General features: G+C 45.2%; 1 protein-coding gene across 2 annotated transcripts in view; it reads right to left on the minus strand.

Moving 5' to 3' along the window:
• Nucleotides 1-15,895, minus strand: part of Fndc7 (fibronectin type III domain containing 7) — a 34,627-nt gene extending 18,732 nt beyond the window's left edge. Inside the window, exons 1-5 of one of the 2 annotated variants that reach the window (XM_057794126.1) lie at nt 15,833-15,895; nt 15,329-15,347; nt 7,995-8,249; nt 6,230-6,490; nt 2,440-2,697 (exon numbers count right to left, since the gene is read on the minus strand). In XM_057794126.1, the coding sequence (XP_057650109.1) occupies nt 2,440-2,697; nt 6,230-6,490; nt 7,995-8,249; nt 15,329-15,347; nt 15,833-15,895 (856 nt within the window). The remainder of the gene's footprint in view (nt 1-2,439; nt 2,698-6,229; nt 6,491-7,994; nt 8,250-15,328; nt 15,348-15,832) is intronic. The other variant, XM_057794127.1, reaches the window with a different exon arrangement.

The raw sequence follows: 15,895 nt of genomic DNA on the forward strand, positions 1-15,895 counted from the left end.
TTGTGTTGGTGCCCTTAGTTTAACGTAACTCTAAGAAGTTGTGAATCTGAGGGTTTGACTATGTTTCTCCCCTTGAAGAAGAGAGGACATCAGTTTGGTGAGAGCTCCAGTCCTGTGTCCAGGGTCCTTTTCTCCTTACAGAGACACAGTTCTGACCGTTGAATAGAGTGGACATTGTTACAATGTCTTCAGCCCAGAGGATGGTGGTCAGGCAAGCATGAGCACAGATCTCGGCTGCACTGGAGGAAAACAACCTTCAGTGTCTCTGAGCTTCAGCTTCCTGTCTAAAAGGAAGAGTCAGGCCAGACCTGGGTGTGTGTGCCTGTGATCGCAGCACTTGGGACACGGAAGCTGGAAGGTCAGGGGTGTAAGGCCAGACTCAGCTGCAGAAAAGACTCTGAAGCTAGCCTGAGCTTCGCTAGACCCTGATTCCAACAAGCAAGCAAAACATAGCAAAAAGAGGAAATGACTCACAAAATTATCCCGAGACTTAAGTAGTGGAGTTATGGTGCCTGAGGTGTAGTAGATCCCACTAAATGTTAGCTACACCTCCCCAGACCTCCATGTTTGTGTCTTTACATCTCCACTAAGAGTAAAACTCGGGAAATACCGAAGCACATTTAGAGCTAGAAATATCCCATCTTTAGTTTTATGAAGAGCTCCTACCAAATCTTAATTATGAAATATGCCAAGAAGAGACAGGGACTGGGGAGATGGTTCTCTCTTCAGCCATGAGGACCCAAGTTTGAATCCCTAGAATCACACAAAATCTGAGCATGGCTGCATATGTGTGTGAGCCCAGCATCTGTACATGGAGACAGGAAATCTTCCAGACTCACTGGAATTCAGTGAGAGATGGCTGAGTCCTTGCCAAGGCCAGAAGGTAAGATTGATGGGGAGAATACTGGACGTCTTGCTCTGGCCTCTGTGAGCACACATGTGGCTGCCAGCATCCTCACACGTACATCCGTGCACACACATACCACACATGCACTTACACACATGAAGGAGCAGTTAGTTTCTGTAAATAAAAACTGGATCTTAGAATTTTCAAAACTTTCAAAAATTAAAACAACAAGCAGTTACAACGATGACCACCTTAGCCCCAGCTGTCATAGGAGGCTCTCTGGAGCCCTGGAATTCCAGATCAGCCTGGATAGCAAGGCCAGACCTTGTCTCAAAAAGTAAAAATAAAATAGCATCTAATGAAATCAGAGAAAGATGAAAAAGAAAAAGAATGAGGGGCTGGAGAGATGACTCAGTGGTTAAGAGCACTGGCTGCTCTTCCAGAGGACCTGGGTTCAATTCTCAGCACCCACATGGCAGTTTACAACTGTCTATAACTCCAGTTATGGGGGCTCCAATGCCCTCACACAGACATACATGTAGGGAAGACACCAATGCACATAAAATAAATACATTTTTTAAAAAGGAAAAAGAGCCGGGTGGTGGTGGCATACCTTTAATCCTAGCACTCAGGAGGCAGAGGCAGGCGGATCTCTATGAGTTCGAGGTCAGCCTGGTCTACAAGAGCTAGTTCCAGGACTGGAGAGATGGCTCAGAGGTTAAGAGCATTGCCTGCTCTTCCAAAGGTCCTGAGTTCAATTCCCAGCAACCACATGGTGGCTCACAACCATCTGTAATGGGGTCTGGTGCCCTCTTCTGGTCTACAGGCATACACACAGATAGAATATTGTATACATAATAAATAAATAAATATTTAGAAAAAAAAAAGAGCTAGTTCCAGGACAGGCTCCAAAGCTACAGAGAAACCCTGTCTCAAAAAAAAAGAAAGAAAAAAAAAAAAGGAAAAAGAACAAAAGGCAGGAATAGAGGCCAAGCCTGTGAATAGTCAGAGAAGTACTGTTTGGCAATCTATAATACATGCTTCTCTGTCGGTATTATTCAGTCACCGAAATCCTCAGCTCAATACTTTCATTTAGGCCAGGGTTAGCTTTCCTTTTTCTTTTTTAAAAAGGTTATATTATTATTATTATTATTATTATTATTATTATTATTATTATATTGTGTGTGTAATGTGGTGGGGGAGGGTGCCTCAGCATGAATGTGGAAGGCAGACACAACTTTGTGGAGCTGGCCTCCTTATACCTCTGTGTGGGTTCCTGGATTGAACTCAGGTTTGTGCAGAAAGCATCTTTACTCACTGAGCCATCCTAACAGCCTCTCTTTTCTTTTCTTTCAGACAATGTCTTGCTAGGCAGCCCTGGCTGGTTTAGTACTCAATACATAGCCCAGACTGACCTCAAACTCGCGGCAGTCCTCCTGCTTCAGCCTCCCAAATGTTGGGATTACAAATATGACTAGACTTAGTTTGTCTCTGCCTCCAGAAGATCTTAGAAGTTGGCTGGGGATTTCTGTTCCCTGCATGCAGCCACTCTGAACGCCAGCCACGCAGGGCTTTCGATTTTTCGAACGTACCAGTCTTCAGGGTCGCGGCAGAGGAGGACCGGCTGGAGCCAGCGTCATTGCTGGCTGAGACAGAAATCAGGTACTCGGTTCCGCACTGCAGGGAACTGAGGCTACAAGAACTGAGAGCCGTGCTGCAGCTCCGCTGGGAAGACTCGCTGGACGCCAGCACAGTGTAGTTGAACGCTCCTTCGGTTGGTGTCCAGGAAACAGATGCCTTCAAGGCCCCACTATCAAAGAGGACTTGAATGTTGGCAGGGGCGCGAGGACCTGTGTTTTTGAGAAACAAGTACCTGTGTAAGATTTAACTTAGTAATATTGTGGTCTTCAGGAGATACGAGACCCTAGTAGCTAGATAACGTTAAGTTGTTCAAAGCATAAAATTGGGACTTAGTGTATCTGGGAATTGGTAACATAACGGCCGTTACTGTGCAAAATCATTCTTACCTATGCAACTTTGATCATATTACTTATCTTTTTCTTTTCATTTGTAAAAATTGACTTAAGAGCACATTTAAGATATAACTGACATTTAGAAGCATACGTTGAATGCATGAGTATACTACAGGTGGTGAAGAATAACATTGGAGAAGCCTGGGATGGTGGCAGAACTCCAGCCCTTGGGATGCGGAAGGAGGAACATTGGAAGCTCACGCCTACCTGTGCTACATGGCAAGACTCTGTGTCAAAAAGACCAAGCAACCAACCGAACAAGAACAAAATGAGCTTATATATGTGAGTATCTTATCACATGGGAGATCAAATGTTTTCTCTGTTATCGACCCATAAAGCTAAGCATATCATTTCTTAGACTGGGGAAGCAATTCCATAGTAAAGTGTTTGCCAAGCATGAGGTGGCGGGGAGCGAGGTTCAATCCCCATTTCCACCCACCCTGCCTCCCCCACTTATAGTTTTGACCTCTGGCTACTCTTAGTATTAACAGTTTTTAGTTCACAATCGTTTCTGGATAAGCAAACGTTCCATTCTAAACCAAAGCATAGGAAAGCCTCAAGCAGACATTCACACATGAATGTATTCCTCTAGTGGCTACCAAACCCTTTCCCCTCATTCTTAAAAACATGCCTGGAAGTCGTCATGGCCAAACCAGTTACAAACCTGGAGGACTGAGGCAGCCAGACGACTCAGCTGGTGAAGGTGCTGGGGGCCAAGCCTGTCGACCTGAGTTCACATGGTGTAAGGAGAGAACTGACACACGCAAGCTTGTCCCCTCACCTTCATATGTGTGTCATGGCATGAAACACACACGCACAAGCACATACAAACACACACGCGCGCGCGCACACACACAGAAAGTATAGAAAACTACTTTTTAAAAAACCGGAGGACGTGTGCTCATGAGGAAAAGTAGACCTCAGTTCTCCTGGGGAAATCTGTGTCGCGATGACATCTTAGTGGACCTTAGACTACTGCATGGAAGCTGATGGCTTCCGTAGGAAGGTGGGGCCCCTGGTAGGTCGACTAAACTCCAACCACCTTACACCCGAGAGTGTTGAGGCATCACAAATTGGACTTGCTGGATTATATGTTTTAACTGGTTTATTTATTTTTATTTTATATGCGTGGGTGTTTTGACAGCATGTATGTTTGTATGAGAGCATTGGGTTCCCTTGCACTAGAGTTACAGACAGTTATGAGCTGCCATGTGTGTGGTGGAAATTGAGCCTGGGTCTTTAAAAAGAACAGTCAGTGCTCTTAACCACCGAGCCATCCCTCCAGGCCCTGCTGGATTATTTTACTTTAAAGGGGGGTGGCTAGAGAGATAAGAACACTTGCAGCTCTCCCAGAAGATTTTGTGTGTGTGTGTGTGTGTGTGCGCGCACGCGTGTGCGTATGTAGATTCCCAGCATCTACATGATGGCTCACAGGTATAACTTCAGGGGATCTGACACTCTATTCTGACCTCAGGCAGCCTGGATTTTGAAATTCTCAGAAATCTAATGGAGCAGTGGCAGCATATGACTTTAATCCCAGCACTCAGGGGGCAGAGGAAGGCAGGTTGAGGCCAGCCTGGTCTACAGAGTGAGTTCTGGGACACAGAAAAACCCTGTCTCAAAAAAAAAAAAAAAAAAAAAAAAAAAAAACAAAGCAAAGCAAAGATTCTCAAAACCTAATAAAAATATTATTACCAAAGAAACCAGGTGTCTCTCTTGTCCCTGCCCTGATGTAGATGCTCCTTCCTATGCACGCTGGACCCACATACGTCCTAGCAACGTTCTCTGTGACATATGACTGTAATGGCCGAGCTATGCATCTTTGGACAGGGTCAGTTCTTTGGGTGCAGAAGTCGCTTTGTTTCCTTTTAGACTCCGCAGCTAAATATTTGTAGGAAGATGAGGTGAGGAAAGAGAAAGGAAGGAGGAGGGGAGAAGAGAGGAGAGGAAAGGGCAGAGAAGGGGCCGGGGCAAGGAAGCCACTAAAAGGTTCAGCAAGGCTCATTTGGCACAAATACCTCAAGGCGTCAAGCCAACTGTGAATCACCTTGGGGCTACTCGCCATCCTTTCCCCTATATGAGTGCTGTATAAGGCAACCATCTCTTCTCCCTGAATCTCTGCCTGGCTCATAAGCAATGAGACTCCCACTCCAAACTCAGAGAACGTTGAAGAGACTATTTCTGGTTTCTTTCTGCCTTTCCTGGGTCCTCCTCTAAGAGATAAAACAGCAGCTCTGGTTAAGTTGGAGAAGGTCTGGCATTTATTTTACACACACACACACACACACACACACACACCCTTATTCTCCAGTCTGGCATTTATTTTACACACACACATACACACACACACACAGCCTTATTCTCCAGTCTGGCATTTATTTTACACACACACATACACACACACACACACCCTTATTCTCCAGTCTGGCATTTAGTTTACACACACACATACACACACACACACACCCTTATTCTCCAGTCTGGCATTTAGTTTACACACACACACACACACACACATGCTCCCTTATTCTCCAGTTTGGCATTTATTTTACACACACACATACACACACACACACACACACACACACGCTCCCTTATTCTCCAGTATGGCATTTAGTTTACACACACACACAAACACACACACACGCTCCCTTATTCTCCAGTTTGGCATTTATTTTACACACACACACACACACACACACACACACACACACACACACACGCTCCCTTGCTCCCTGATTCTCCAGTCTCGCACTAGCATTCGAATTTGGACTTCCGGTGCTTAGGAGCACTTCCCCCCTTCTTCTGTGTTCCCAGGATGGAAGGTGCTGACATGTTGAGGAACTATGTCTGAAACACACTCTCATGTCAAGCATGGGCACAGCAGAACTCTTTCTGTGACTGTGCCCGGAACAGCGCGGGCTTCAGGTTGGCGCACACTCACTAAATGTCTGGAATGAATGAATTCCTGTTCTTTCTTGTTTAGACTATTGGCTTAAATGCAGGAGAGAAAGCAGGGAATGTTTTAGTTGACCCAACAAGACCAGGAGTGCACAAGGAAGGATTGGTCAACCTAACAAGAGCCCGCCCCTTCTGCGATCTGGAATTTGCATGCGGCGGCGGACTTGACTAGTAGAGGGGGAGGTGCCGCGCTCCCCGTCATTCGGCGAGCGTTTGAACTGCTGCCTCGGAATAGTCAAGGCACTATAAATAACTTCATAATAAATTTAAACAGCTGTAGCCAGCTGCTCCGTACTCATCACTTTGCATTGCTCTCCACGACTGCGATACGCAGCCCCCTCATTAATCAAAAACGAGATTGTTCAGAGCTGAGCCGAGGCGTCCTTACTGGTTCTCTGGTTGCAGGTGGAGTCGTCTCCAGGGACTCCATTGGCATTCCAGGCGTAGGCCTTTATAGTATAGAGAGTCCCAGCATCCAGGCTGCTGAAGGTCAAGGAGGTGTTTGTAGTATTCTCCTTCCAAATTCTCCCCAAGCCATTGGCTCGCATGACAGACACAGAGAAGCCGATTGCCATATAGACGGCATCCCACCTCACAAGGATGGAGTCTGGACTTGGAGAGCCAACTTCCAGAATGGGTGCCGCCAACACTGTTAGTAAAAACAAAATGAAACGACAAACGCGTTTTATAGAACTCTGTAGAGAATAATTCAGATTATCGAGGAATAAATAAATGCAGGCGGATTCTCTCTATTATTCATATTATAACGGCAGAGTTCCATTTAATAATTGCTCATTGGATCTGAGGATGTAGCCTGGTGGCAGAGTGCTTGTCTGACCCGATGGAGGCCCTGGGTCCACTCCACAGTGCGACTTTTAGGAAAGCTATTTAAGTCTATACTAGTAAGAAATGACTTGGCAGGAAATGTGGACTCTCAAGCCAGCAGTGGCGGTGCGCACTTATAATCCCAGCAATCAGGAAGCTAAAGCAGGAGAATTGCTTTGAGTTTAAGGCCAGGCTAGGCAACCCTGTCTCAAAAAATCTGAGGTACAAAGACACTAGGAGACACCAGGCAATACTTTCAACTTGCAGTTGAGCAGAGGTTAGATAAAGTATCCATATAAATGAATATGGAAAATGATTATTTATTTTTGTAGGTGTTTTACTCTTTTAGCTTTTTGAGGGGCCCACAACCCAGCTCCCAAATAAATCACACACAGAGGCTTTTTCTTAATTATAAATGCCTGGCCTTAGCTTGGTTTATTGCTACCCAGCTTTTCTTAACTTGAATTATCCCAACTACATTTTGCCTCTGGGCGTTTCCTTTTTCTTCTTTACACCTTACTGTCCTTACTCCACAGCTGGCTGGGTGATTGGCCTCTGACATCCTCCTCCCCTTGTTCTCTTCTCCTCTTCTTCAGTTCTCCTCCTATTCATACTCTGTCTGCCAGCCCCACCGATCCTTACTCCTGCCTCGCTATTGGCCGTTCAGCTCTTTATTAGACCATCAGATGTTTTAGACAGGCAAAGAATCACAGCTTCACAGAGTCAGACAAATACAGCATAAACAGAAGTCACACACCTGAAAATAACAGTCCTCGGCAGTTTATACTGCTTTAGTATGCAAATTACTTTTATCTTTTAATGCTGAGTGTGAACTCAGAGCCCGTGTGTGTCAGGCCAGCGCTCTAGCATGGAACTACACACCAAGCCCTGCACAGAGCTGTTCACAAATACACCCAGGTGTAACTTTGGGAAGTGAACTGAATGCTGACAGCAAATCCCCAAACCTTTATTTAATGCATCTGCCACATGCTCAGCGTGCCACAAAATCTGTTCTGTGTGTTCCCCGTTTGGTGTGGGTAAAAACAGAAAATGCTTTTTCAGGGGTTTAAGAACATTCTACTTTTAAAGTTGTCCAGAAATGGGTTTTAAATCCCGAAGCAAAGTACTAGACATCTAAGTGTCACCTTCTCCACAGATGGCTGAGTTGCAATAACAAAAACAAACGAACAAACAAAAGTTGGTGGCTTTGGCCTCTGGGCCGTGCATTGTGGAACTCACGTGTGCACAAACCACACATTTGCGGTGCTGTTGAAACTGATCTGGGTCACAAGCAAACACGCAGACAGCATGAGCATCCGGTTATCTACCTGTCTTCGCCTGCTTTGGAGATGACGCCTGGCTTTGTCCAGAGGCACTGATGGATCTGATGGTGATTCGGTACAAGGTCGCAGCCTTCAGGCCTGTCACAGTGCCTGGGGAACTGGTCACTGTGGTCTCAATGACTGTGTCCCCATCTTCAGCTGTGAGCAGGTAACTTGTGGCCCCTGGCACAGCAGTCCACTCTACAGTGATGCTATTGCTGAGTTTTGAATATGCCTGATCAATAGTTGGTATTTCAGGCGCTGAAAGAAGTTATGGAGTTGTACGTTAGCCAGGATATCCTACAAGGATGACACTTTTCGCCTCTTCCTCCCTCAACTACATTATTCTGGTGTCTTCCCATGAACGTAAGCTTTGGCTTCATTTTCCAGAGAAAGAAGGAAGCTGGGTGTGGTGATGCACACCTGTGGTCCAGCTACATAAGAGGTGGAGGCAGGACGGTGAAATTAAGGCTAGTCTGGATAACTTAACAAGACTCTGTCTCAAAATTTAAAATAATGATGATTTTGATTATAATAGGTATTAGGATGTAGTTCAGTGGTGGAACACTTGCCTACCATACATTAAGTCCCTGGACCTAATGTCCAATATCACAAAGAAGAAAGAAAAGAAGAGAGGGGCTGATGCCAGGGCCCAGAAGGCTTGCTAACAAACCTGACTACCGAGTTTGATCCCTGGGATCCATGTGTCAGAGCTGAGAACTGACATCTAAAGTCTGCTAACCTCTACATGGGCATTGTAACACACAGGTGCACACACTACACAGAGCATGCATGCATACTACATACACGCATATCACACACACAGAGAGCATACATACACCACACACACGCAAACACCACACGCACACAGAGGCATGCATACACCACACACACATGCACACACACACACATACCACACAGACATGCACACCACACACACACAGAGGCATGCACACACACCACACATAGGCACAACACACACAGACACACCACATATACACACACAGGCACACATGCACAAATAAGTAAATGTAATTTTTAAAATACAAAAAAAAAGAGAGAGAGAGAGAGTAGAAAGAGACAAAGAAAGAGGGAGAATCTAGGGGGAACAACTGTTTGCAAAAGCCAGCCAGAGCACAGCCGTCACTGGCCAGCTGCCTGGGGGCCACTTGTACTTTCTATGCTTTTAAGTAAGTTGAGTGTGAGTGGAAAGAGGTTGTGGGAAAGAGCTTTGAGAAGGGGCAGAAGATAATGGAGAGGCTTTATTCCAGAGGGTTCCACTCTGGTTTGGTATTTCTGTGAGTTTCCAAGGCTGCTTTGTCATGGCTGTCCTTCCCTGCCCCCACACAGGCAGCACTGCTGCCAGCTGGGCCCCTCCATGGCCACCCCTCTGCCTGTGGTCGCTTTCTAATGAGTCTGCACATTTCCCAAGTGGGCTCTAACCTAACAGAGAAAGGAGGAGAACCAAGTGCTTTGTTACCCTCAGGGCAGAACAATTTCCAGGTTCTTCTATATACAAGAAAATTAACTTTATTCTTCCTTTGCCTATCAAAATATAGGCCTCAGTGTTAAGTCTTAGATACCGAAGCCCTTCCACCATGGGAATGGGAATGTTTATGTCATGAGCATGCATGCAGGAGAGCCCTCTGCTTCCGATACAGGGTGGAACATGCAGTGTGCGACTCAGATCTATTGCTTCAGAACACCTGCAGACACACACACATACACACACACACATACACAAAGTACATGCACACAGACACGCACACACACACAGCACATGCACACAGACACACACACAATGTCCTGTGTCTTGTAAGAGATCCAAGCAGAAGAGCTCAACAAATGTATGTTGGGTTTTTAACTCTGAAACTGGCTCTCTGCCTGTCAATGTGAATGTACTCTATTTATTGAACACAGTCACCCTATGCCAAATTCACAGCTAAAGGGCAAGCCAGACATGGTGGTGCATGCTTGTAACCCAGCACTTGGGAGGTTGAGGCAGGAGGATCTCAAGACTGAGGCCCAACTGGGCTATATAGAACCTATCTCAAACAAACAAACCACAACAAACCAGAGCCTGGCATAGCATGCAAGCCTGCAATTCCAGCATGGGAGGGGGGGATTGGAGGGTCCTTCTCAACTACATAAAGGGTTGGAGGAGGTCAGTCTATTTACAACCCTATCTCAAAAACAACCACCGAAGAAATCCAAAACCATTCAATCAGCCAACCAACCTCCCCAAACCAACTACATAAAGAGATTAGGCGAAAACCTACAAGGCAAGAAGACAGAATAAAAGCCCAGTGGTTTGCCAGTATCAACTCTTCTTGGCTTCCCTTCAGCCGAACCCCTAGGTACACAATACAGACAACCTTCTCTTTCTGTCTCTGTAGTCAAGAGAGCTCATGTTGGCAGCCTCTCAGAAATACCCAGCCTGCAAAAATGAACAAAGTCTCCAGTGTTCTTTGGCCAGATACTTCTGGAACACCATCCAGGAGTATCTCTGTCACAGAAAGAAAATTGTGCTGCTCATATATGCTGGGCAAGGGTGGGGGCCTGGTGGCCTTTTGCCAGTGAAGCTGATTCTGCAGGAAGAGTGGATGTCCCTTCTGGCCCCTCAGAACAAAAAGACCCAGTAGGGCCCCCTCCCAGCCCACCTCCACCAGTCATTTCCCTGTGATCTGTGCCTCCTTTCTTCTCATTTTCTGGTGTCTCTCAACGCCTTCTGCTTCCTCTGTCCTCCCGTTTATCTTAGTGCCTGTGATAGATAGGCCTGCTCGTTGGAACAGACAAACTTCCTGGGAAAGTGACCAGCTGCAGACATAGAAGGCCCGAGGCTGCACTCTGGAGAAGAGCTCAAAGGCCAGCATGCACAGGCGAGCGTCCCACAGGCGGCCATACTGCCTGAGGACTCCACATTGTCCCCCAGCGAACTGAGCAACGAAGGAGTCCCCACAGGAAGTGCTATCAGCAGAGTGAGAACCAGGGTTGGAAAAACAGCAAAGAATTTGGACGCAGGAGTTCTAGGTTTAAGGCCTGGCTCTGCTTTGCACTTCTGTGTCTGAGTAACCGTGAGACATTTAAGCTCTTTTAGTGAAGTTTCCTCCTTTGAGAAAAGTGGGCGACTCACAGTATCTATACTTTAGAAATTACTTGGAAATGTGTAAAATGTCTATAATTTATGATTATTGTAAAGATTAAATAAAAGTCTATGTAAAGGTACTTTGAAAGTGTCTTATTCCTCACAGTGTGTGTGTGTATGTGTGTGTGTGTGTGAGTGTGAGTGTCTGCCAAGGTAAGCAAGTGTGGATGTGTTTGGAAAAGCCAGATCATACAGTATAGCCAGGAGAGAGACAGAGACAGACAAAGACACAGAGAGAGCCAGAAACAGACGGCAAGACAAAGACAGACAGAGTATGCCTGATTCATGGTTGGCTCTCAGCAGACTGACTAGTGCCAGCCACAAAAGCAAATCAACTGAACCCTCTAGAACAGCGGTTCTCTGCCTTCCTAGTGCCGTGACCTTTAACACAGTTCCTCAGGTTGTGGTGGCCTCAACCATAACATTATTTTCATTGCTACTTCATAACCGTAATTATGCCACTGTTATGAACCACGATGTAAACGTCTGTGTTTTCTAATAGTCTTAGGCAACCCCTGTGAAAGAGTCATTCGACCCCCATCCCAAGGGTCACAGCCTGCAGGTTGAGAGCCTCTGCTCTGGGGGATCTAGCAGAATCCCCGTGTTCACAGGGGAATGGCATCGCGGATGCTCTGCATTTGTGTCTAGCAAAGCCTGGTGAGCCTGATGTCAGGAGCAAGTGTGATCATCTGCTGTAGTGCACATGAGCCTGGGTGCTCAGTTCTAGTAAGGTAGAATGAGGCCGAGGGAGGGGGGCAGGTTTGGGGGACATTTTTCTCACAAGAGGGATGGAGTGGTAGGTAGAGCTTGTGCTATGACAGGTTTCAGCAGACCTTCGAAGAACAGAAGAAGCAAAGCAGCTGTTGAGAGCTCTTTGGTAGAGAGCTCACCTAGCTGCTGGGATGTGGCTCAGATGGTAGAGAGCTCGCCTAGCACACACAGAGCTTTGGTTTCATCCCCAGCACTCATAAACACAGTGTGTGCCTATAATCCAAGCACTTAGGAGGCAGAAGTAGGAGATTGCAAGTTCAAGGTCATCTTTGACTCTACAGTGCATTTTAGGCTAGTCTGAGGGACATAAGACCTTGCCATAAAATAAAGTAAAGGCAGGACTTTGGGAAGATAGAGCCTGAAAAGGGACAGTTGAGAGGGACGAAGCTGATTCCAAGGGAGCAGACACATCTGTTGACACTGTTTCTCTTTTGAGAACAGAGAGCATCTATTTCTTTACAGTAAGAGGCCTGGAGATGGAATGAAAGCTTTCACAGGGCTAAGCAAGCTTCTGTAACTGAGCTTACCACCCCAAGCTAAATGATGATTAGATTCTATTATCATTTAATAATAACGTGGGGTTTTGGTTTTGTTTGTTTTCCCTCTCCTTCTTCCCCCCACCTCATTTCTCTCTCTCTCTCTCTCTCTCTCTCTCTCTCTCTCTCTCTCTCTCTTTCTCTCTCCCTCTGTCTCCCTCTCTCTCCCTCTCTCTCCCTCTCTCGTTTTTTGAGACAGGGTTTCTCTGTGTAACAGCTTTGGCTGTCCTGGAACTCAGTTTGAAGACCAGGCTGCTCTCAAACTCACAGAGATCCACCTGCCTCTGCCTCCCGGGCACTGGGACGAAAATTGAGTTCACCACAGCCGGCTGTTTGTTTTCAAGACAGGGTTTCTCTGTGTAGCCCTGGCTGCCCCTGTTTTGGAACTCACTCTGTGGACCAGGCTAGCCTCCACTCAGAGATCCACCTGCCTGTGCCTGTAACGGCTTAAATGAAGGCAGACAGAAATTGTAATAATATATACAGCTTTAATTGGGAAATAGACTTACAGAACCAGAGGTTCCAGCGGAGAACAGGAAAGCAGAAGGGAAGCTGGGGAGCCCACCTGCAATCTTTATAAGTAAAAAATGTCCTCGGAGGACCCCGCCCTACAAGCAAGGTGATTGGCTGGGTCTCCCCTACATCTCCCCTTTTTGTCTAAATAAGATAGAGCCAAACCAAATACAACTATACACAATAGGAACAAATAATAAATACATGCTGGGTGTGAGTTCCCACCACCCAGCCCAGCTTTAATAATGTTATATTTATCAGTATTAAAATCTGGGGAAGAATGAGAGAAATAATGAGCCCTATGCTCCCCACTCTCTCAATCCAAGAGAGAGAGAGGGAGAGCTGAGAAGTAAGCGCTTCTCATGTTGATGAAAGGGAAGTCTTAATTTCCAGGTCTGCATACAGCCACACTGATGCATCCAAAATGAAACCTTTAATTCTCAGCATCTGTGAGTTTGACCAACTCAGGGAATCTAAATCAGCTCAAAGTCCTCAGAGCCCAGGCACTGATCAACAGCAATGCCAAAGCCCAAATAGAATCAAATACACACACCCAAGATGAAGCCTTCTATGCAGTATAAATCAGACACAGTTCGACTATTGAAAAACCAAGATGAACCCGTTAACAGCATCACTGGCATTGAAATCTGGCCATCCTGATTTCTCTCCAATGGGATGGGTCATGTTGGGACTGAAAGGAGTCTGTCCTAAGGTCTCTCAGTGGTTCCTGGGACTTTGTAAGGCACAGTGAAGTTTGCTATACAAGGGGAAGATATTTATTTTTTGATCACTTATAAACCAAGCAGAGTAGTGTGTGCATGCAGTGCCGGCTCCTCAGGTGACTGAGGCAGGATTGCTAAAGCCTTGGAAATCAAAGCCAGGCTAATCAACAGAGGGATGCATCTCAAATGAAGTAAATAGTAAAAATATTTACAAAATCATTAGGAATATGATTATACACTCTTTCTCATAGCTTCCTGTACAATCATAAAGTTCTCTCGAGTAATATAATAATGATGGGCTGGAGAGATGGCTCAGCAGTTAAGAGCCCTGACTGCTTTGTCACAGGACTCAGGTTCAATCCCCAGTACTCACACGGTGGTTCACAACCATCTGTAACTCCAGTCCCAGGGGACCCAACATCCTCTTCTGGCTTTGTCGGGCACCATGTATGCATGTAATACATGGACATATACATGCAGACAACACACCCATACACATAAACAAATTTAAATTTTTTTTAAAGAGTAACATAATGAGTAAAAATAAAGGAAATGACTTTTAAAAGTCAACTGTATAGCTGGATGTGGTGGTCCACACCTTTAATCCCAGCACTAGGGAGGCAGAGACAGGCAGATCTCTGAGTGTGAGGGCAGCCTGGTCTACAGAGTGAGTTCCCACATAGCCAAGACTACACAGAGAAATCCTGTTTGAAGAAAACAAAAGAACAAAAACAAAACAAAACCCACAACTGTATGTGAATGGATTTTATGAGCTATTAAAATGCAGCCTTCTATTCAATGTAAAAATTCCCCCATGTGTATTGAATCACCTTGAGAGCTTATCTCTAAGAGAGCTGATTACATATGGTGTTTGCAGATAATTTAAAGCCTATTCAAGATAAATCCCTATCCTGTAAACTTAGATTTCTAGATGTATAAGGCATGAAAATTTTCTAGAAAAATAACAGTGGCCTCCGGTCATTTATTCAAGAAAAAATAGTGATTGAAATATTTTTTAAGTAAGGAAACCTTTTTACAGTTCTGAATCATATTACTGCGTTGATCTCAGGATAAGGCTAGATGTGTGAAGTTTCCTCTCTGTCTCTGACTCTCTCTGGTTTGCTTTTAGTTTTTTGCTTTTTTGAGACAGAATCTCCTGAACCTCAGGCTTGCCCCCATATTTTTATGTAGCCAAAGATAACCTTGAACATCTCTGACCTTCCTGCCTCCACCTTCTAAGTCCTGGGATTACAAGTGTGCACCACCGCACCTGAGCCAGCATTTCTGTTTTTTCCTTCTAATGTCCCAAAGAGAAGTGGGAACGTTATATAAGGAGATTGTCTGTGGTGCAATTTTAATTTTTGACTGGATAGTGATCCCTGCAATAGTTTGTCCACAGCTAACTGGATGGGAAATTCAGAGCTGTGGTACATTTCTCACTAGCAATACCTTCGAAGGACTTAGTTTGTAAATATGGCCCAGTTGATTTGTTTTTTACTTATTATGATCTCTCGTTAGCACCAGGTATGCATGCTCAGAAAATGTCGATACTCGCCCTCTAGGATGGTCTTTATGCATTGAGGCTAGACCAATCGACAGTGGAAATTAAAATCAAATATAAGAAGAAAAAACTTGCATGTCAGAAATTGTTACCTGTTTTGGATGAAGTAACCTGAAAAGGAAAATTTAGAAAGTTAGAAGAATAAGGGAAAACAGCATTTGGGGAAACGAAATGAACACATTGACCGGAACACAGCAATCACAATGTTTCTGTACACAGTGAGTAACTCTCCCGTTCACCTGAGAGCTTTTCTGTTGAACTCATTTCCCAGCAATCGATCTACCAGAAGGCACTGCTGAAAATGACGCAGAGGCTGGATATCGTGTCATTATTTCATTTTCCCCTTGCATCTGCCTAAATCAGAAACTGCTGACAGATTTTTTTTTTCAGGAGTCTTTGTTCTTCGAACACAATGATAATCTTGTCTCCTTTCTTTAGTACATCACACTAGTTCTCAAACACAAAAATGCACCGTCTTCGTATAATTTAAAGGTGTATCTAGTTATATCTTCCTACTCCTCAGCCCTTCATAAAGAGAGACAGATGGTATCTCCTCCCGCAAACTTAATTGTAGGTAGCCAAGGTGGCAGACTCACCATTTTTAGACAGAGGAGAGCGAATCCCATCAAAGAGGAACACTTCTCAAGTCTCCCGGCCAT

This window comes from Chionomys nivalis, chromosome 18 (genome assembly GCF_950005125.1).
Source record: "Chionomys nivalis chromosome 18, mChiNiv1.1, whole genome shotgun sequence".
Lineage (NCBI taxonomy): Eukaryota > Metazoa > Chordata > Mammalia > Rodentia > Cricetidae > Chionomys > Chionomys nivalis.